Source organism: Eschscholzia californica, unplaced genomic scaffold (assembly GCF_041429995.1).
Source record: "Eschscholzia californica isolate CP2 unplaced genomic scaffold, dmEscCali1.0.p SCAF_1, whole genome shotgun sequence".
NCBI classification, from domain to species: Eukaryota; Viridiplantae; Streptophyta; class Magnoliopsida; order Ranunculales; family Papaveraceae; genus Eschscholzia; species Eschscholzia californica.
The window spans coordinates 66581689-66605738 of NW_028238198.1; the positions used below are offsets into that span (position 1 = coordinate 66581689).

Genomic DNA, 24050 nt, shown 5'->3' on the forward strand with positions numbered 1-24050 from the left:
GCCCCCAGAACCTGTAATTTTATGCACACGAGCCTTTTAGCCTCCCAAACTTAACTTTTTACCTTTATATCTAACTTTTAGACATATCTTCAATTTCAATTCTAGTGAATTAAGTTTTCACTTATTTGGGGTGCCATTTTTAGACCTACACCACATCTTATCTAATTTTGAATTTAGCTTATCATATCAATTACTGTGTTAAGCCTCCACTCTTCACACAATTAGTATTTCACAACTAAATAACCAATTATTCATTGTTTTATCATTTTCCATGGGACTATACCTTTTACTTCTAATGGCTTCATGTAAGTTTGCTTCTTCTTGGTTTGTTGTCGCCTATGCATTCTTTCCCTGTATATATAGAATGAAAATTGTTCCAAAAAAATGACTCGACCTCTCATTCTCTAATCTTCAATGTCATACCTATAAGTTTCTGTCTTCTTTAGTTAGCATTTCCTCGTAAGTTTAGTTTTCTTTAACAAGTTTCTTTTTATATAAACTCAATAGTCAAAGTTTTTTAAATAACACTAGTTCTTTGAAGTTTTCTAATATTATTATTATTATTACTATATTTATTTATTTAGTTTTTTGATCATTTTCACTTTAATCCAAGGCTTTTTTTGTACACAATCTTTTATTAATGCTTCTACAAATACTTCTCATTGAAACTTTTAGATATTGGAGAACACTAAAAAAAAAAGTTAAGTTTCTTTTTCAAAAAGCACAGACCCATTTTATCTCTGTGTAAAGAACTATAACAAAGTGGAAAGAATAAAGTCTCACTTTTGCTTAATATAAGAGATTCCCTTTAATATCTCGGAACTTTTTCTTGGTACTTTAATTCATCATTTGAATCATAATCTCAAACGGGTTCAAATACAATCCACAAATCAAAGTCCAGGATGAACCAACAAATTCCACTGAAGCTAGGTACTAGTATTAACTCAAAAATATTTATTCTCTTTTGTGTTGATAAGGTAATTTGGTTTTTAATACAATCAAATTACACATATAGAGCTAGATACTTCTTGTTCTATCCAGTGGATAAAATTTGACCGATTTCACGAACAAAATCCAATTATCATTTCTAAAGACTACAGGAACAAATTTGGATGATCACCATTGACGATAGAAAGCGAAATGAAACCCAAGAGACCCTCATACTCAAACTTCAGAGAAGAAATTAATCCCAATGGCATTAACCCTAATTTTTTGCAAAATGTATTGTAATATTCTTAATTTATTATCAAAGAGATAACAAATTTTTTTTAGCAATTTCTGATATATAAATATAAAGTTAGTGTAGTGGTTGGATACTTACTCTTAGATGCCTTTGAGATAGTAATTATTGCGCGTGTACAATTCATAATCTATCAATGTCATGGAAGTAGAAATATTGTTTTATTAAATTAGGGTATAAATTGTTGAAATACATTCTATAGTTTGGGATATCCCATCTAATATTCCCATCTATATTGAGATATTAGAAAATAGCAAATATTAGAAACTAGTAAAGATATTAGAAGCTATTAGATATTAAAAGTTATTATTTAGGAACTATTAAATATTAACAACTAGTAAAATTGGACACTAGTAGTATTCTAACTCTATAAATAGAGTCTTGTATTTCTTTTGAAAATCATCAAGGAATAAAACAATTTCTTTGATCAATTTCAACTTGGTACCAGAGCCAACGATCTTAAATTTGTTTTCTGAAATTTTTGTCGATTGAACGAGAAAGAACCTTCATCTTCATCTTCTTTTTCTATCTTAGCTCCAAAGAAGAGAAAAAAAACCTTCATCAGTTTTTTATTTTGAAGAGCAAGAATTTATTTTGATATTAAAAAGAAGGCAAAAAGACAACAATAGCTTCAATTGTTATTGTGTGATCTATATTGTCTCACAATTTACAAGACTTTGGGTTGGTAAAACACATCTTCTCACAAATTCAGTTTCTTAAATTTTCGGATATAAACTTTTCCTTATAATTAATATAGTAGAAAATATGGATCAGACAATTGGTACAATTTTTCAGACAGAAGGATCCTTTAATTCAGTGATTATATTGAATGAAAAAAATTATGATATATGGTCTCAAATCATGGAGGTGCATATCGCTGAAAAAGAAAAACTTTCGTTTATTCGAGGTAATTCATTACCACCTGCTGAAGATGACGTTAAATTTGAGAAGTGCTATGCAGAAAATCAAAAAGTCAAGAGATGGTTGTTGATGTCTATGACTCCAGAAATTATGAAGAGATAGATTCGTTTACCAACAGCTCGTGATATTTGGAAAGCTTTATCTAAAGCCTTTTATGATGAATCCGATGAATTGCAAGTCTTCTCTTTAAATCAGAGGGCGTTTTCTCCCAAATAGAATGGGAAGACACTTTCGATTTACTACGGTGAACTGGTTGAGATCTTTAGTGAATTAGATCACCGTGATAAAGTGATCGTGGAAAACGAAAACGATATTGTATCTTATCACAAATCAGTTCAACGACAACGTGTGCATATTTTTCTGGTTGTGTTAGATGGTGAATTTGACAAATTCGTGGTGAAATTTTAAGAAAGGATCCCACTCCGGATTTAGAAGAATGATATGCTTTGGTTCGTCGTGAGCTTGTTCGACACACAACGATGAACGAAGAATCTGAAACAACTGATGCTTCCGCAATGATGATCCGAAATAAGACAAAAAATAATCTTAAAGCTATTTGTCAATCTGATAAATCTTCTTATAAGTGTACCCACTGCAATAAAACTGGTCATACCAAAAGTCATTGTTATGAATTAGTAGGTTATCCAGAATGGTGGGATCATAATCGAAAGAAAAACTCTAAAAAAACCCTTGTAGGTGCACTTGTTGAGACAGAGGAAGAAAATCCAACTGTTGAGCAAGCTTTAACAATGATAGTCACTACAGGTAACGTAGAGGCGAGAGGATGAACATTAGGGATAAACTCTGCTACGTGGAGCAGTTAGAGAATCTCAAAAATCAACTAAACGAGTGTCTGCACCAAAAGTGCGAAGTGGAGAAGAAACTATCAAGTCTTAGCTCTCTATCTCAAGAAGGTAATTCTGCGGATACAAGTATGTTGGTAAAGCAGTTGCAAGAAAAGGTAAGGAACTATGAGTTTAAAGTCCAATAAGCAAGGAAGTTGAAATCATCTCATCAAAATAATGAGTTATTAAAAGAAAAATTATTGGAAGAAAATGACCGATGAGAGCGTGCAGAATTCGAGTTACTTAAACAACAAGAGACTCAATTTAATGTGAGAAAGTTGGAGGATGAACTAATGGCATGAAAGTCATTAACCGATGATATTCCTGGTGTTTCATGTCCAAGTGACATACGTATTAAGTTCGCAGGCTTGCAGAAAGAGGTGATTGAGTATATGACGGTAGTTGGTAAAGTAAATGCACGTTTAAAGCAAATGGAGGTAACTTTAGAAGCAACTGAACTTGGTAAACAACATGCAGAATTTGTGACCTCATTGGCCAACCAAAAGGCAGAAGAGTTAGTATAGAAGTTAAACAACGTGAATTAATGATCAGTTGTCTTACTGAAGAAAAAGAAAAAATAAAAAAGGAAGCTATTGAATTGAAAATGCAGAAGAATGTGGAAACAAATAGTAAAACAGAACAAGGAACTCTTATTCTTGAATTGGAGACACCACTTAATAGAATTGAATTATCCTTCAAAGAACTAAAGGAGGCCATAGTTCACCAATATAACGAGATAAACCTGCTCAGTGAGCGCAACGAGCAGCTAAAGAACGAAGCACGAAGGCTAAAGTCATTGGAGCAGGAGAGTGACCAACTCAGTGGAGAAATTTATGTTTTGGAGTTTAAGTCGGGTCATGGCGATTATTCTGCAGCAAGTACGAAGGTTTTGCAAATAGTTAACACAACGGTTGATGTTTTTACAAAAGCAATTTCAAGCCGAATATTTTTTGAACTGGTAGACAAGTTGGGCATGTGGGATATCTATGCATCAACTTGAGGGGGAGTGTTGAAATATATTTCTATAGTTTGGATATCCCATCTAATATTCCCATCTATATTGAGACATTAGAAAATAGTAAATAATAGAAACGAGTAAAGATATTAGAAGCTATTACATATTAGAAGTTATTATTTAGAAACTATTAGATATTAGTAACTAGTAAAATTGGAGGCTAGTAGTATTCTAACTCTATAAATAGAGTTTTGTATTTCTTTTGAAAATCATCAAGGAATAAAATAATCTCTTTGAATTTCAACTTAAATAAGATAGAAGTATGAATAAATGAACTCTCATGCTCCATACTAAAGCCTTAAAGGATCTTTATATGACTCATAGACACCGAGATTTCTTGAGATAGTAAATATTACGCCTGTACAATGCATAATGTATCAATGTCATTGAATGTTGTAATAACTTTTGAGTCTATACAAAAATAATAGTTCTAAATTTTAATAGTTCGGTAATATAGTCACTTTTAATGAGGTTCAAATGAAGTAATTGGATTTCTAAATTAGTAGTTGGTTTCAATTACAAGGAGATAATAAAATTTTAGTAAGATAGGTATGGATGTTCAAAATGTCCACCACTGGTTTACCTCTTCTTATTTCGTTACATAGATTAAAATTGATTCATATTCAATTTTTATCACTTGAGTATCTCTTACTTCAAGGGTTGCAAAAGATGTTATGTTCAATAAAAATTTGTCAGTATCTCTTACATCTATAAATCAATACAGACTGTGACTCCAAAACAAAATTTGAAATGTGAATCAGGTCTAAAAGTACACTTTCTAGTGGTTCCCATTTCTAAAACCATTTTCTCTCTTTCCATATTGCCCGTCAACAATTAAACCCTTTTACTCCCAAACTTAAAAGTTTGAGTTGAGTTAATAAAACCAAAACATTTTGTTTCACCCAGAACTCCTTCGATTCTTTCTCCACAGTGAACTAAAACCATGGTATTCTTCAACTTCTTCATCTGTTGACCCATTCTCTTGTAGACTGTGATATGATTCAATTTGATCCATCTCTGTTAGTACTAAATGTTCGCGGAAGCTATCAAACCTATCCTTGAAATTGATCCGACTATGAAAATTAATCGAAAAGCTAAGCCGAAAAACTAAATATGCAAACAGAATTAACGAGGTTCGGCTTAAAACCTACGTCCTCGGGCGGACAAGAAAACTTTATTGAAGGATAGATGAAGACGACTCACACAACCCGCAAGTTCGTCCCAAGATGGTACCGTATAGAAATTAACCTTCTATACTAGATCTTCGACGACCGAGAAATTAAACACCGCTCAAAACAATGAATAAAATTTCTCTGTCACTTGCTCTCTCTCTTTGTGTTGAATTGTTGATGATTGTGTTGTTGTTGTGTATTTACCAATACTCAAATCCCCTATTTATATAAGATATCCACCGTCTTAACAAACCCCATAATAGGAACTTTTAACCGACTTAGGAATTGATAAATTTAGAAATCAATTCCAATTAGAAAATCTACCAATTCCAATTAGGAAATCTAACCGCCTCTCACAATTCTCCACCTCGTACACAAATTGATACACTTCAAATTTTCGACAAACACTAGGATACTCCTTGTAAGATATATCTGCTTCTTGTAACTTCATCCGACTGCACCATATGTTGACCATGGCTGCCTACGTACCCTTTTACAGGATCAAACCTACCGTAGTTCTACCAAGCCTTCACATAAAGTTTACCTTGTCGCCATTACGCCCTTTCGGGCAACTTAACACGAGCCGATTTACAGCAATTCCAGGCAATGCCGAAACTTGCTACATGTCACCACTTTAGTTAACATGTCTGCGAGATTCTGATCTGTGTGAACCTTCATGAGAGAAAAATCACCTTCCTCTATGACATCTCGTACAAAGTGATACCTGACATCGATATGCTTAGTACGAGCATGATGAACTTGATTATTCGCCAAGTAGATCGTACTTTGACTATCACAACATACATCTACGCGCTCCTGCTTAACCCCTAGATCATCAAGAAGACCCCACAACCACAATGCTTCCTTCACACCCTCGGTCATAGCCATATACTCGGCCTCCGTAGTAGATAGCGCAACTGTAGATTGTAACATCGATTGCCAACTAACTGGAGCACCATGTACCCTAAATACATTACCAGTAGTAGATCGTCTTCTATCTAGATCGTCAGCATAATCCGAGTCAACATAACCGCTTACCTGACATGTGTCTCCACCAAAGCACAAACCCGTATCAGTTGTACCCTTCATGTACCTCAAGACCCACTTAGCAGCTTCCCAATGTATCTTCCCCAGGTTTGCCATAAACCTACTAACCACACTGACCGCTAGTGAAATTTCCGGACGAGTACACACCATAGTACATCAAATTGCCAACTGAACTAGCATACGGTACACGATCCATATGATCCTTCTCCACCGTAGTAGTGGGAGATTGTCGTCCCGAGAGTCTGAAGTGTGGTGCCAAAGGTGTTGACACCGCCTTCGCATTCTGCATCCCGAACCGAGAAACTACTCGTTCGATGTAACCTTTCTGACTCAAGTACAGTTTCTTACTTGACCTCTCTCTCTTAATCACCATTCCCAGTATCTTCTTTGCCGCACCCATGTCTTTCATCTCAAACTCTTGACTGAGTTGAGATTTCAACTTATCTATTTCCACTATGCTTCGAGAAGCAATAAGCATGTCATCCACATACAAAAGGAGATAAATAAAGTCATCTTCGCAAAGCTTCTTGATGTATACACAACAATCATAGTCACTTGTGTGAAAACCATGCTTTAGCATGAAAAAATCAAATCGTCTGTACCATTGGCGAGGGGATTGTTTCAATCCGTAAAGAGACTTTCTCAAACGACATACTTGATTTTCTTTACCCTCAATCTTGTGTCCCTCAGGTTGAGCCATATAAATTTCTTCTTCCAAATCTCCGTGCAAGAAGGCGATTTTAACATCAAGTTGTTCCAGCTCAAGATCACTGTGAGCAAGAATACTCAATAGCACCCGAATAGAAGTATGTTTCACGACCGGGGAGAAAATCTCATTGTAGTCGACCCGTTTTTTTTGTGCATAACCCTTGGCCACTAGTCTTGCCTTATACCTTGTACCCTTGATCTCGGAAAAGTTCTTTTCTTTTTGTACACCCATTTACAACCAATAACAGACTTACCTTCGGGCAATGGGAGAACCTCCCATGTCTTGTTCTTGTGAAGAGACTCTATCTCTTCTTGCATATCAACCAACCAACTCTCTCTTTCTTCCACGGTAATAGCTTGTTTGAAAGTGACCGGCTCGTCGTCTTCCACCGAGAGTACATATTCAACCATATTTGCCTGCCCGTAATGCCTAAGAGGTTTGTCTGACCCTAACCTCTGTATCGGCTTATATAACCATTTCAGCCTAGTGTGCAATGAAACATCCTGTTGTTGTTGTTGTAAAACTTGTGTACCTGCTCCTTGAACCTCCTCGTGATCGTGTTCATCAATTTCCTCATCCTGAGTACTATCCTGATGCTCCACCTGATCATGATTCCTAGAACTACTTCCACTACTTGAGCTTTAGTAGACCTAACATCACCACAACTAGGCACCGTAGCTTTCGTCATAGCTACAATAGATGACTCATCAAACACCACATCTCTGCTAATTACAAACTTCTTGTCTTCCGTACACCATAGCCGATAACCCTTGACTCCTGTAGCATATCCTAAGAAAATTGTCTTCTTTGCTCTATTATCAAGTTTGTTACCTTTAACATGGTAATAGGACGTACAACCAAAAACCCTAAGTCTCCCGTAATCTGCATGTTCACCTGACCACAAGTATGCCGCCATCTAAAGAAGAATGTGGAGACCTGTTCAAAATATAACAAGCTGTAGCAACAGATTCTGCCCACCATTCTACGCCTAATCCCGAATTGGAGCGCATACAACTAGCCTTCTCAAGTAGTGTACGGTTCAATCTCTCTGCGACTCCATTCTGCTGAGGTGTGTTTACTACTGTCCAATGCCTCACAATGCCTTCCCGATTACAAAACTCCTTGAATGCCCCATCTGTGTACTCGGTCCCATTATCCGATCTTAACGCACTACAAAACAGACGGTCTGTTGTTACGGCTTGATTTCGTAGCAAATAAGCAACAAGTCGTAGCAAATGATCGTTAGCTATGGAGCAGATACCGTGACTAATGTCCCCGTAGCAAATACCTTTTGCTACGACTTTTTTGCTACCAACGGTAGTCCATAGCTAAAATTTGGCCCTTTAGTTACGCTTTTTGCCCATAACAAAAGGTGATTTAATTTTTATATTAATATGAGTGTTTGAAGCTATTTATTACGAAGTAGGTTGTAGCTAAAAGTTTGTAGCAAGTATTCTTCTAATGTTTTAGTCATCCCCTTATACCAAAAGACCTCTTATAATCACTAACTATTGAACACAATATTAACAAAAGAAACCTTTAATATATCAATAAAATCGTTTACATCTCTTGCATATAAAGTTAAAAGTTTAAACATAATATTGACAAAAAAAATCTACATTTCGAATAAACCATCAAGACATTTACATTGGTAATATCTATAGAGTAGCAAAAAGTTATCTCACTAGCTTGTACAACTTCTCCTGCAACAATAAAATAAAAAAATATGTCATAGCACAATACATATTACTATAAACATTAGATAACCAAATATATCTTGCAAACCTCATGATGAAGTTGTCCTTGCTGGTAGAAAAGGAAAAGAGAAGATAACACTGAAAAAAAATAGATGATTCTATTAACCGAATTGTAGCACGAAACTAAGAAAGAGTAAAATTTTGGTGGCTTACCATGAGATTAGGCACACCATTTGAGCGTAAAGTCTTCGACGCTTCAGCCTTCAAGTATAGTTCTTAGAGAGAAGTGCACTGATTCCTGCAACATCATAGGATTCTGTTATATAAGAGCCAATGTCAATATAGATCAATAACTAGTCAAGTAATTGACAAGAAATAGAAGCAACTAGTAAACTTCAAGAGAAAATATGCTCCAAATATGTTATTTTGATATGCTATACCCAAGACATTAACTCCTAGCACGACCCATTACAGAAAGTCACTTTAATCCCTCGTGGCAAGCTCGAGGAGTTGAAGTAGCAATTTGCGCGTATTAAGTCTAGTACCTGTCGATATCGTTGTCACTAGATTGAAATGGGTACCCATTTTTTGATTATTTGAGATATAATAACCCAATAATCAAACAAACAAAACCATTTTGTGAAATAAAATGAATTCGAGAAGTGATAAAAGATTGTGATATAAACTCTGAAACTCTAATAATATACATACCTTAACTTCACTTAGGTCTAGTTCATGTTCCTTGAGAAAATCTACGAAACTACCAAGGTTCGGGCAGTATGCTCATTGTATGCTGCGATTGCCTGCAGTTATGAAAAACATGTTCAACACCCAGATAAAATTACAATCATTCGAGAAAATTTTCCAATACCCAAAGAAAAACATAAAAGTTTAGATAAGTAATCGAGAAATTGTTTTGTTGATATATTTTGATATACCTTAAGAACACCGTCTTCTACAAATACCATGCTTGCTGATAAATCAGCTCCACCGGCAAGATAACTTGAATGGTGAAACCGTCCTTTTGTTTTCTAATGATTTTTGTCTTAGCAAATATTTGAACATAAAAATTCAAGAACGAAATTAACTCAATACTTACCTGACCAACAAAAAGTTTCTTAGATGTGCTCATAAAGAATATCCATTTTAATCCTCCTTTAGTTGTATCAAGAACTCGTCCACTTCATTCGTAAAAAAAATTCTCTTCAACGATTTCGTACTCGTAGTGTTCGCTCTCTATCTGATCATTTCGAAAAACTCGCAGTACAAAGTAATGATGTAATGTTAAGGATGTTTGCCTGAAATTCCATGCCGGAAAAAAGTCGTACAAGATAATGATATTTCAGTACAAGCAATTATATCAATAATGTGTATGAAATAGTAAAGAATTGTATAAGGAATAATCTCAGGAAACGAGTACCAAGCAATCTTAACGGAGTTTATTGAAATTTCTTTGGAAGAAATGGTTAAAAAGCATGTTCACAAACAAATAAAAGCTTGAGTAACTCCATCAATGCACAATTCTAGTGAAGACTTTAACTTAAACTTATGTTAGATGGAACATAATACATGATTCATGTAATTCTCAATATTATACATTAAAGATTTTTTATGTATATGAGCAAAGTTACTGACCTAATAACCTAAATTACAAGAACATTGCTTTTTTATATTCTTCAGCTAGATTTTCCGGTTTTCAATCAAAATTTCACATCGAATTGAACTTAAAATTCTTGGATTCATCAAAAATAGCTTAATATATTAGTACTTCTGATTTTCCTTGAACAACTATAACACAATCTTTAACAAATCCTAATAAAATCGCTAACATAAAGCCCTAGTTCAAACAGATTTCTTTCATAAAGTTTTAATCTACCTTCAAACTCTAACAATCTGAAGAATGATAACAACTAGTGATCTACCTGATGATGATGAAGAATGATGAACTCGGTTAGTGATCTCTCTCTCTCACTCTTTCTGCCTTCACGAAGGAAAAATATGGAGATGACCTCAGTTAAAACTTTTGTAAAGTACCTGATGATGAAAAATGATGAACTCGGCTAGTGATCCCTCCCTCTCCTTCTCTCATCTCCTACTCTCCTTCTCTCCTCTCCCTCTCTCTGCCTTTGACGAAGGAAGAATGAGAACTCAGCTAGGGTTTCTTCTCCTGTGTTTCTTCTTTCTCAACTGATTTGGGGATAATTTCAACAATCTAAATTTTCAAATCCCTTTTACTCGGTGAACCCCAAATTTCGACTCGCGCGCTTCAAAAATTTTGCCCAATTTTGTGCGCCAAAGTTTTTATTATTTTGAGCCAATAACTATGGATTGTTCGTAGCAAAAGCCTAGCATTTGCTATGCCTAGTACGTCGTAGTAGAAAGACATTTTCTAACTTTAAAGAAATTTGTGCGTGTGGCACATCTGACACGGACCCATGTGTAGCAAGTGCGCACGAAATTTGTAGCTATTGATTGGCTTTTGCTACGACTAATAAATATCCATAGCAAATGTTGATCAATAGCTACAGTATGTTTAGTCCGTAACAAAAGAAGCGTAGCTAAAACTCGTCTATTTTGTAGTGACGTCTTCAGCTTTCGACCAGTTTTTTTCTCAACCATTACTTTCCACACCAGGAATGTGTTGAATAGCTCATTCTTATGCTTCGGAAAAATAAAGCCAGACAAATCTCGAATGATCATCAACAAATGTAACAAAATACCTGGAACCACCCTTGGAAGCTAACTTTGCCGGTCTCCAGACATCGGTATGTACGTAGTCTAATACCTCTCTGCTCCTGTGCTTGCTTGAAGAGAACGTCACCCTGTGTGCCTTCCCGAACACACAATGCTCACAAAACTCCATGCAAGGCTTCTTCATGTCCTTCAACAAGCCTTTACCGCACATAAAAAATAGACCCTTTTCCGACATATGCCGAAGGCGCATATGCCAAAGCCTCGTACAAGTCGTTGGATCCCTTCCACTGATTCTTACTGCTACATCTCCCATAATTGTTGTCCCCAAAAGTTTGTATAAATTACCGTAACGAGTACCTCTCATCACCACCAAAGAACCCTTAACGACTTTAATGGAGTCATTCACTGTAATTATCTTACAGTCGTTCCGCTCTAACACACCGAGGGAAATTAGATTCTTTAGCAAATTGGGTATGTGTCTTACGTCCGTCAATGTTCTCACCACTCCATCGTGCATCTTGATACGTATTGTTCCGAGTTCCACAGTTTTGCATGTATTATCATTACTCATTATTACTGTACCACCATCTATACTTCTATAGGTAGTAAACCACTTCCTATTTGGACACATGTGGTGTGATGCCCCTGAATCAAGCATCGACGTATCGGAGATCTTCTCAGACACCTCTGTCACCGAGAAACATTCGTCGGGGTCTTCTGACACATATCCCGCTTCTTGCATCTCTTGTTTCTCCTTGTAGCCTTCGTTCTTTTGCTTCAAGTTTCTCTTTGGACAAGCCGCTTTAAAGTGGCCAAGCTCACCACAACTAAAGCACGTTTTCTTGAAAGAGTCTCTAGATTTAGATCTAGATTTCCTGCCCTTTCCCTTTCTTCTTTCGTTACTCCTCTCCCTCGTTGCAAACAAGCCTCTTGTGCTTGATCCTTCTCTACTCCACCCGACGCCATACTGCTAGTAGCAACCTTACGAAGGTCATCCGCTAATAACGAATTTCTCGTCTCTTCCATGCTTAGACTATCACCAACAAACATCAAAGTTTGAACAAGGTTCTCATAGGATTTAGGCAATGAAAGTAACAATATGAGGGTTTGGTCCTCATCCTCAACCTTAACATCAATATCCTTCAAATCTAAGATAATTCTGTCAAACCTGATCACATATTCCTGAATAGAAGAACCCTCTTCCATTCTACATGTGAATAATTTGGATTTTAAGTAAATCCGATTCGTTAAAGTTTTCGTCATGAAATTGCTTTCTAGTTTTAACCACACACTCGCCGCCGTTGTTTCTCCCTCTACTAGGAGCGCCATGCCCCTCTCAAGACACAACATAATGGTTGCCCGTGCTTCGAGATCTAACTTCTCCCAATCCTCATCTGACATATCTCCTGGTTTCTTTCCCATCAGCGTCTTGTGTAATTTCTGCGAGATTAGCAGATTTTTCATCTGCATCCGCCAATAAGAAAAATCGTTTTCCCCAATGAACTTCTCTATCTCATATTTCCCTGCTTTGACCGTACCACTTCTCGATCCCATCTTCTCTTCGTTCAATCTCAACAAGGCTCTGATACCAATTGTTAGTACTAAACGTTCGCGGAAGCTATCAAACCTATCATTGAAATTGATCCGACTATGAAAATTAATCGAAAAGCTAAGCCAAAAAACTAAATATGCAAACAGAATTAATGAGGTTCGGCTTAAAGCCTACGCCCTCGGGCGAACAAGAAAACTTTATTGAAGGATAGATGAAGACGACTCACACGACCCGAAGTTCGTCCCAAGATGGTACCGTATAGAAATTAACCTTCTATACTAGATCTTCGACGACCGAGAAATTAAACACCGCTCAAAACAATGAATAAAATTGCGCTCTCACTTGCTCTCTCTCTTTGTGTTGAATTGTTGATGATTGTGTTGTTGTTGTGTATTTACCAATACTCAAACCCCCTATTTATATATGATATCCACTGTCTTAACAAACCCCATAATAGGAACTTTTAACCGACTTAGGAAGTGATAAATTTAGAAACCAATTCCAATTAGGAAATCTACCTGTACCAATTAGGAAATCTAACCGCCTCCCACAATCTGTATCCCCTGTCCAATGTTGTACAACAATATTTTTACCCTAGGAATGGCCCAATATTTTTCATCATTTAACTCCATAGTTTGGTAGCTTGTAAAATGTGTTAAAAATATATAATAATAAAAATAAATTTCCTCTATTGATTTTAAATAACCTTAAAATAAAATAAAATAAAATAAAATAACTTATCTATTTTTGATGAAGATATAGATGTCTTATATCCTGAGGAAAGAACTGCAACCACAGAGATGATAAAGGTGAAGAACTCGACTGAGGCACGTGTTTAACACGTTGTCCTTAAGACAAAATTCGCCACTGCTATCCTCTCAGAAAATGCTAGGCAGTTGATTGGACGATTGCCTCTAGGATTCAACAGTCAATCAGAATTATAGTAGCATTCCGTATTTCTGATCTGTAAGATCTTGACAGTGTAAGAAAATGCAAACTGAGAAGAAGACTGTTTATAAGAAATAAGAGATAAGAAATAAAGAAGTAGTTTTTTTTTCTGTGTCTAAACCAAAGGGGAGGACCCCTATTTATAGTGTTGAACGTCCAGTTAATATGTAACACAATGTCGACATAATGTTGACATTCTACATGGACGGTCTAGATTTTGACAACAAAATCTCTGCAATCTAATGACTGAATTAGTTTTAAAACCTATGATCTAACGGTTAAAATGGAGAAAGAATTTAAAAGGAATAAGAGAGAATATGCCATATTTGATTTTATATTAAAGGAGAATAAAATCAATAATAATGACAAATCAACCAGAGAAGGAAACAAATGATATTGGATATCAAGGCAATCAAATAATGGCATATTCTCTTAAAGAAGGAAAATTTAGTTGACTGTGATTTGAAATTCAAATTTGAATTTTATAGATAGACCAAAAATTTCATTCAATTTTAATTATTTGTTAAGAAATCATTTAGTTACCAAAATCCTTACAAAAATAATGTTAACAATCCCCCACATGAATGAAATAACGATAAATCAAAAACAAGAATTGTTATGCTTTAGTGAAGGTGTCTTTTGGACTAGAACCTTTACTTAGTGAGATTCTGTTGAGACTAGTGGTTGGTCAGTGAACACAATGTCTTGAACTAACCTTCCATGTTACAGACACAAACAGACTTCACACATAACTATATTCTTTACTGTCAAGATCTAGCAGTTATGCTCATTTCGGCCTTGAGCCATATCCTAGTATTCATGAGTGCTCTAGAGAATTAGCCCAGTTCTCATAGGAAGCGGCCCCACTTCCACACTCATATAGGTGAGTCTATCAAGAGTGGCCTGTTCCACCCCACTTGGCATTTCCAAGCTATAGATCTCATCCCCCACATTGACCAGGTACCACTCTTAATTTGTCGTAGGGATGGGAGGGAGTTACCTCCATAGAGTGGTTATTATACTACCGTCTACAACTTAGTTGTCCCATTGAACCATGTGCATAGGGTTTCCAATTCCAAGGTTGGGTATCCGTCACAGATGGTATCATGTGATGATAGGCTGTAGCCCCATCCCCCTCGACATTTCATGTGTTACTTCTCTCGATAGTCCTTTCGTCAAAGGATCTGCAAGGTTATCCTTGACCCTACAAAATCTATAGATATTTCTCCACTAGATAACAACTGTTTAACAGTGTTATGCCTACGACGAATATGTCTAGACTTCCCATTGTAAATTTTGTTTTTAGCCTTAGCTATGGCGGCTTGAGAATCACAATGAATCAGAACTGAAGGCACTGGTTTAGGCCAAAGAGGTATATCCACTAAGAAGCTTCTCAACCACTCAGCTTCTTCTGCCGCTTTGTCTAGTGCAATGAATTCTGACTCCATCGTAGATCGCGCTATACAGGTTTGCTTAGAGGATTTCCAAGCTATAGCTGCCCCACCAAGTGTAAAAACATATCCACTAGTAGATTTAGAATCTTCTGAATCAGAGATCCAGTTTGCATCACTATATCCTTCCAACACAGCAGGATAATGCAAATAATGAAGACTGTGGGAAAGAGTATACTTCAAGTATCTCAATACTCTGATTAGAGCATTCCAGTGAGTCCGGTCAGGATTGCAGGTATATCTGCTAAGCCTGCTTACTGCATATGCTATATCTGGCCTAGTGCAGTTTATTATATACATTAAGCTCCCACTCGGGAATACTCTAGCTGAGATATGGGTTCACCTTTATTTTCTTTAAGTTGGTTGTATGGTCAAAGGGTGTCTTAGCTGGAGACGAGTCAAACTGGCCAAACTTCTTAAGTACACTTTCAATGTAGTGGTTTTGACTTAAGATGATACCGTATGGTTTTCTTATGATTTTAATCCCTAAGATTACATCAGCAGGACCTAGATCTTTCATTTGAAAATTTCTAGTCAACATGTCCTTGGTAACATATCATCAACATATAAGCACACAATCACATACGACCCATTAATGCATTTAGTATACACACATTTGTCTGACTCATTGATTTTAAAACCATTAGATATTACGACTTGATCAAATTTTTCATGCCATTGTTTAGGAGCTTGCTTTAACCCGTATAAAGATTTTAAAACTTTGCATACTTTGTGTTCTAGTCCTTTTACTACAAACCCCTCAGGTTGATCCATATAGATCTCTTCGTCAAGTTCACCGTTTAGGAATGCAGTTTTGACATCCATCTGATGTACTTCTAGGTTGTACAAGGCAGCTATTGCTATAAATGTTCTTATTGAGGTAATTCTAGTTACCGGAGCATAAGTGTCAAAGAAGTCTAGTCCTTCTTTTTGCCTGTAGCCTTTAACTACCAACCTAGCTTTGTATTTTTCTATGGTCCCATCTGGTTTTCGTTTTCTTTTAAATATCCACTTACTCCCTATTGTTTTACTACCTGGAGGAAGGTCAACTAGTTCCCAGGTTTGGTTTTGAAGGATAGAGTCCATTTCACTTACTACAGCCTCCCTCCAGAAGGGTGAATCTGGAGAAGTCATTGCTTGACTGTAGGTTAGTGGCTCATCTTCGGTTAAGAAAGATACGAAATCGGGGCCGAAGGTTTTTTCTGTCCTAATCCTCTTACCTCTTCTGGGTTCATCTTCTATGTTGGGAGTAGGATGACTACTAGAAGGTAATACATCCAATTCTGATTCTTTTCTTTTAAGGGTTTCAAGTTTCTTAGGAAATGTGCTTTCACAGAATTCAGCATTTCTAGATTCTATTATAGTGTTCTCACTTATGCTTGAAACTGAAGAGTTGTAAACTAAGAAGCGATATGCATTGCTATTTTGTGCATAGCCTATGAAAATATTATCTACGGTTTTGGGACCTATCTTTGTCTTTTTGGGAAAAGGAATTGGTACTTTGGCTAGGCACCCCCACACTTTCAGGTGTTAAAACTTGGTTTTCGTCCTTTCCACATTTCATATGGAGTAATTTGTTGTTTTTTAAAAGGTACCCTATTCAACACATAACAAGCAGAGAGAATGGCTTCCCCCCACAAGTTGTAGGGTAACCCTGAACTTATTAACATAGAATTCATCATTTCTTTTAGTGTTCTGTTTTTTCTTTCTGCCACTTCATTAGATTGAGGTGAGTATGGAGCGGTTGTTTGATGTATTATTCCATTATTCTTGCAGAATTTCGAGAACAGGTCTCCTACGTATTTTCCTCCTCTATCTGATCTAAGTATTTTTATTGTCTTATTAAGTTGATTTTCTACTTCTAGTTTATATGTTTTAAATATATCTAATGCTTCATGTTTATTATGTAGTAGGTATAGATGACAATACCTATAATGGTCATCTATAAAAGTTATGTAGTAGTTTTTTCCTCCTCTAGATGGAGTAGATTTTAAGTCTCCTATGTCAGTGTGAATTAGTTCTAGAGGTTTATTAGTTGTTATGTCTACATTTTTAAATGTTTTTCTTTTTAGCTTGGATTCTACACATATTTCACATTTATTTCCATCTTTGAATTTTTCTTTAGGTAAATATCCTAGATTCATTAGTCGTTGGAGTGAAGAGGAACTTATGTGTCCTAGTCTACCATGTCATACATTCATATTAGATAATTCAACAGAGTAAGCAGAAGTAGATGTTTTATTCATTTCAGAGTCAAGAACATTTAATTTAAATAAGCCCTCAGTGGCATAACCCTTCCCGACATAAACTCCCCCTTGGTGAGAATAGCTTTGTCAGACTCTATTACAAGTTTAAACCCTTTCTTGTTAAGAACTGAAACAGAGATTAGATTCTTCCGAATATCGGGGACGTGAAGGACATCATTCAGAGTCAAGTTTTTTCCAGAGGTGAGATTCAGGATCACCTTGCCCTTGCCTACAACAATAGTGGAAGAAGAGTTCCCCATGTATAATTTTTCTCCATCTTTTATTGGAGTATATGAGGTGAAGACCTCTCTAGATGAACAAATATGTTTGGTGGCTCCTGTATCCATCCACCAGTCCTTCACATTGGTCACTAAGTTAACTTCAGTGATCACAGCACAAAAATTCTCTGTTTCAGCTAGATTAACAGTATTAGGCTTAGGGTTTTTGTCATTATTAGTTTTCCGGTATCTACAATCTTTAGCTCTATGTCCGGGTTTGCCACATACAAAACAAGATCCTACTTTAGCCTTAGTGATACCCCCTTTAGGTTTAGAGTTACCTTTGTTCCGCGAGATATGAGGTTTAGAGTTAATAAACCTTTTCTTTTCTTCAACCACATGAGCTTTAGAAACCAAAGATGCAGCAGCTTCGTTTTTCTCCTGTTTGAGGTGTTCTTCCTCCACTCTGATTTGAAGGATTAGATATTGCATATCTATATCCTTCCTTTTATGACTACAAATTTTTTGATTCCTGCATCTTCAGAAATATATTTTTGTTGTAGGGAATCCCACAAATCTTTAGCAGATTTTGGTTGACAATAGATATCATATAGAGTGTTGTCAAGGCAAATAATATATTCACACCATTGAAGAAAGAATTTTTTTTTCACAAATCTCTTTTAAAAGATTCAACCAATCCACCTGCTCCTCTATAATCTAAAATTCCTCTAAACTTTCATATGACTATCACCATCTTTACTTCATCCAAAAATTCCAGGATTTTGAATTGTTAACCTCTACCCTTCATTGAGAGTTAATCACCATCTCCATGTTTTCTTTTACAGAATAAACATCAGAGGAATTTTCTTTTTGTGCCTAAATCTCAATAAGAAACCCTAAGTTATTGTTTCTATAAGAAACCCTACATCAGGGAGATAGAGATAGATAATTTAGAAACCCTAGATTAGGGAGAGAGATAGAGAGAAAGAAAACGATAGAGAGAGCGGGGGGGAGAGAGAGAACGGCAGAGAGAGAGAGAGGGGGAGAACGACAGAGAGAGAATGGGAGAGAGAGAGAGGACGACAGGGAGAGGGGAGAAGAGAGAGAGAGAGAAAGGGGAAGAGAGAGAGAGAGAGAGAGTTTGTTAGAGATAGGGTTTGTGAGATTTAAGGGGTTAACAACAATCATGTCAATTTTTGGTCTAAAAAGAAAATATGTTTATTCCCTAGAGATTTGTTTTTATTCCCCAAAGCCGTGGCCTTTAAAATATAATTCCTGCATAAGTAGTCAGCTTTTTTCCATGCTTCCTCAGCCCCAGATTTTCCCGGTTCATTTTCCACTAGTAATGGATATCAAGGCAAATGAAATTGGATATCAAGGATTCCTCAGCCCCAGCTTTTTTCCATGCTTCCTCAGCCCCAGCAACCACAGTTATTGGGGAAAATGAACCGGGAAAATCTGGGGCTGAGGAAGCATGGAAAAAAGCTGACTACTTATGCAGGAATTATATTTTAAATTGTCTTGACAACACTCTATATGATATCTATTGTCAAACAAAATCTGCTAAAGAGTTGTGGGATTCCCTACAACAAAAATATATTTCTGAAGATGCAGGAATCAAAAAATTTGTAGTCAGACGGTTCCTCGATTTCAAAAATATATTTCTGAAGGTTATTTAAAATCAATAGAGGAAATTTATTTTTATTATTATATATTTTTAACAATCTTAAGACAAAATTCGCCCCTGCTATCCTCTCAGAAATGCTAGGCAGTTGATTGGACGATTGCCTCTAGGATTCAACAGTCAATCAGAATTATAGTAGCATTCCATATTTCTGATCTGTAAGATCTTGACAGTGTAAGAAAATGCAAACTGAGAAGAAGACTGTTTATAAGAAATAAGAGATAAGAAATAGAGAAGTAGTTTTTTTTCTGTGTCTAAACCAAAGGGGAGGACCCCTATTTATAGTGTTGAACGTCCAGTTAATATGTAACACAATGTCGACATAATGTTGACATTCTACATGGACGGTCTAGATTTTGGCAACAAAATCTCTGCAATCTAATGACTGAATTAGTTTTAAAACCTATGATCTAACAGTTAAAATGGAGAAAGAATTTAAAAGGAATAAGAGAGAATATGTCATATTTGATTTTATATTAAAGGAGAATAAAACCAATAATAATGACAAATCAACCGGAGAAGGAAACAAATGATGTTGGATATCAAGGCAATAAAATAATGGCACATTCTCTTAAAGAAGGAAAAATTAGTTGACTGTGATTTGAAATTCAAATTTGAATTTTATAGATAGACCAAAAATTTCATTCAATTTTAATTATTTGTTAAGAAATCATTTAGTTACCAAAATCCTTACAAAAAATAATGTTAACAAAATGTTTGTATAGGGATGAAACCGGAAATTTTGGGAGCCATAGTTAGATATGCATATGAAACTACTAATGAAGAATGGATAAATTTCAATTATGATCACAAATGATAAGTTGTGCACATATAAGTAATAATTGGTATTTTGAAGTATAACACTAAAAGCCACTCCCGCTGAAACCCAAAATTGCCGATTTCCTACCGGGATAAAGAAACTATATATAATCAAATCATAAGGCAATATTCTTCATATATAGATTTTGTAACTATACACCATATTCGCAGCCCAACTCAAGCAAAACTATAAAGTTGAGTAATTTACTATCATAAATAAGAAAATTACCACCATCATCAAATATCTATAATTATTATTATCGTTATTATTACAAATATTTGAGTCACTATATATTAAAATCGATCTTTATATCTTATTTCTTTGACCGGACAAGCCCGTCGGTTCCAGCAAGCATCTCGTACTTATCTTTTCTTGTCAAGTTTGTACATTCAAATCCAAGTGTTCCCGCCAGAACCCTTTGAATGTAGTTTGCAACTTCTATGGGAGATTTTCCACCTTTGCAAGTAAGCTCCATAGGCAATTGGTTCAAGAATGTGATCTCGTAAGTTGGCATTGGATTCATGAACACAAAGTAAGGATCCATTAGCTTAAACCCTCGAGCCGATGTACCATAAAACACGGTTTGTTTAGTATTAATCGCAACAGGAACAATTCTATCCGTGAGCTCAGCAAAGAGGGCACTAAACCTTAGAAGAAATGGTTCCCTACACGTTGTTCCTTCCGGACAAATCACTAAATCACCTTCTTCGAGCAACCGTTTGATATTCGCAGCATCTTTCTCTCTTTCTCTTGTCAAAGCTACAGCTTTTATCGGAGAAATTAATTCAGAAAATTTACTAATACTATAGGTCACACAACTGATTTTTCGTCCTAGAGCCACCGCTGTGACTACTGGGTCCAAAATGGTTCTATGATTGCAAACGAAGAGGACTCCATTTTGCCCTTTCTTTGGAGGAGGCGGAGGATTTCCTTTGACGATTAATTTTATACCGAGAATTTTGTAATTGTATCGGACGATTCGTTCGGGCAAAGGAATGTTGATATAAACCCTAAGGAGGGAAAGGATGAAACCAATTGGCATCCATAAAAAGGTCAAGAGTGCACCTAGTGGAGTTGGTCTCTGTACCAATCTTCCTTCATGAAATATAACTGGGCTTAGAAGCTTGTTCCTTGGAACCGGTTCACATTTGGTCCTAGGTACCATATAACCTTCCTGCAAAGAAAATGACATAATCATTCAAATTGAAAAAACTTTTTCATTCATATCTAGTCTCTCCTATAAAATAAATCGATTGTTTAATAAATAAATAAACAAAAGCAGAAAACACACATTTATGGTACTATCGGAAGTCGCCCCACACCCTTAAGACCACATGAAATGTTTTCTTTGTATAAATAATAAAAATAATCTTTTCGAACACAAATTAGTTATAACTATAGTTCACCTAAAAACCACTACATCTATGTTAGTTATAGTATTAACTACCATATGTCCCTACCACTCTACTACGAGGACCGCTAACCCCACATCGTCAATCTCCATTAATGGAGCTCGCCGCGTGGCCACCTACAATAATAAGACTTCATCCATGGTAGGAGTTTCATTTAAGGAGCTCCCACTATAGAGTTACTATAAAAGTTGAAAGAAAACTTGAAGAGAGATAGGTGGAAAAATTTCCAATAATATATAGGTAATAAATAAGATTTCCTAAAATCTAATAGTACTTAGAAGTTTGTGAATGAATTAATGGTCAACCTTAATTCATGACAATGAAAAGATATATCAAAATTTATAAGTCAAGTCACAGTTCAATCGAATCTATGGAGTTGCTTCCTCAATAACAAAAACAAAAAAGAAAAGCTTAACCCACGTTACAAATATTAATAAATACGATTTCAGTAAACTAAAATGACTCAACTACATAAATATCAATCGCACTAGATTAAAAATTTTGAACTTTTTCTCATTTTCTATTTTTGTTTTTTAGTTTAGGAAGGTGAAGAAAAAAAATCCATAAACCCTAAAAAGATAATTATCATAGAAAAACCTTGTTTTGAGATCTACAAAAAGCAAAGAACAATTCGATTTTTCATACAATTAAATGAAAAAGACAGAATATGGGTTGGTTGGTAATCACAAAAAAAAAGCTTGGACTAAATTTTCCGGGAGTTAGTTTAAAAAGGACTTCACATATTACACGTGTCAGAATTGGATTGGATGAGTGTTAAATTTTCAACTAACTCTCAGCAACAAAAATTATTATTCCACCTAGAAAAAAAAAAAACTAAAATCAAACTACCCAAAATAGCAATAAATGAAAGAAAATGAAGAGAATCAAACCTTGCAAATTGACATGAAATCATGATCGGTTTCTCTATCACCCATACCCAAATCAGGCAAATTATCACTAGTTTCTCTTTCTAAAGCTTCCCTTTTATGAATACCAACAAGAACTCCAGGTTTTTGAACAAACCCACTTAATTTTCCTGATTTTGATGATACTTGAAGTTCAGTACCAAGAACTTTATCAACACCCAAGAAATTCTTAACAAAGGGTTCAACCATAATTCTAGGGTTTGCAGTAACAATATATCTTTTACCAAAAGAATTAAAAACTTTCCAACTTTCAGGATGAACATCTTCAGAATAGAATTTGGGTAGAACAGATCTAGCAACAATTTCAACATCTCTAACTTTTAGACCATAAAAAGTAATGAATATGAAGATTTTAATAGCCAAAGATTCAGATATGAAGATATATGAGAAGTAAACTAATGGGACAGAAGCTAGAAGAAGTAGTCCTCTTAAAATACTACCAGCCTCAATGGCAATAAGCATGAAATATGGGAAAGCACTTCTTGAAATTAAAAGGGTTCCATCTAGGTCTGCAGCTACCGATTGTTCGGAACGATTTTTCGTGCAACATTTAGAAATGGGTGGGAAACTATGTTGTTGATGAAGAGGAGGAGGATGAAGAAAACCCATTTTTGTCAATTGGGAAGAGGTGAAGAGGTAGATAGCTAGTTAGTAAGGTTTGTTATGGAGATAGGGAGAGAGGGAGGAAGAGAGAGGGGTTTTAAAAAGGAGTAAGAGAGATGATATAAGATATTTGCTTGGCTTGTGGTATTTAATGGCTATTTATTTAGAATGAAAATGAAAGTTACAGACTTTGTAGTTAGGTTTTTTTTTTTACTTTTGTCACACCAAATTTGACACTTGAAGAAAGTACTATAATGTACAATATATGATTATGAAATTATGTGTGTGGTATATTTGAGAAACTTGTTGATCTCTTTAGCTTCTTCTCTTTCTTTCTTTCTAGTCTTTTACATTAATCTTCACTCAATTCCAAGAGATTTTGAAAATATATTTAAGGTGGCTTCTAATCAACTCTTATTTTATTCTTTTCTTCAAACCTAACATCTATTTCGCTTCGTTTTTATTGGCCAAACGGAACATTAGACGTGACTCAATTTGTGACTTAAAATATGATACGGTATTTTCCTTACCACACACTCCCATCAGCTATTTTTCGATTTTTTTTTTTTGAAAATCTTAATTATTTGAAATAAAGAATGTAGATCCAACCAAAGTAAAAAAATTGAGTCACAAGTCCTACTACATGTAGCATCTTCCTAGATAGTGATTTTACATGTGACATAAGTCGGACTTAGAGATTAAGAGCTTTCCTATCCCCATCAACAAAAGGATATTGTATTGAACCGACATACCGCCCAATTCACAAGAAAGCAACCATTTAGAAATGGGTTGTATCTTGTTTGCAATGGGGGTGTTGCCGAGTGCACACGATGCCGCGTTCTTCTCAAGA

General features: G+C 35.6%; 1 protein-coding gene and 1 long non-coding RNA gene across 2 annotated transcripts; one reads left to right on the top strand and one right to left on the bottom strand.

Annotated features, from left to right (window-relative positions):
- Positions 1 to 386: 386 nt before the first annotated feature.
- Positions 387 to 4258, top strand: LOC147568420 (uncharacterized). The gene is made up of 3 exons (XR_015238236.1): positions 387 to 1305; positions 1392 to 1593; positions 4186 to 4258. It is a non-coding gene; the product is annotated as an uncharacterized LOC147568420 (long non-coding RNA).
- Positions 4259 to 20366: 16108 nt separating this feature from the next.
- LOC147568421 (glycerol-3-phosphate 2-O-acyltransferase 6-like) lies at positions 20367 to 23365 on the bottom strand. The gene is made up of 2 exons (XM_086654860.1): positions 22562 to 23365; positions 20367 to 21433 (listed from the first exon to the last, which is right to left on the bottom strand). Exons 1-2 carry the CDS (start codon positions 23204 to 23206, stop codon positions 20573 to 20575), a joined length of 1506 nt encoding a protein of 501 aa, XP_086510986.1. The 5' UTR covers positions 23207 to 23365; the 3' UTR covers positions 20367 to 20572.
- Between the last annotated feature and the right edge of the window lie 685 nt (positions 23366 to 24050).

Excerpts from the sequence above, each read along its gene's own strand:
- LOC147568421 (XM_086654860.1), bottom strand. The coding sequence starts at position 23,206 with ATGGGTTTTCTTCATCCTCCTCCTCTTCATCAACAACATAGTTTCCCA. Across the intron at positions 21,434-22,561 it reads ATTTCATGTCAATTTGCAAG|GAAGGTTATATGGTACCTAG; the intron begins GTTTGATTCTCT and ends TTTTCTTTGCAG.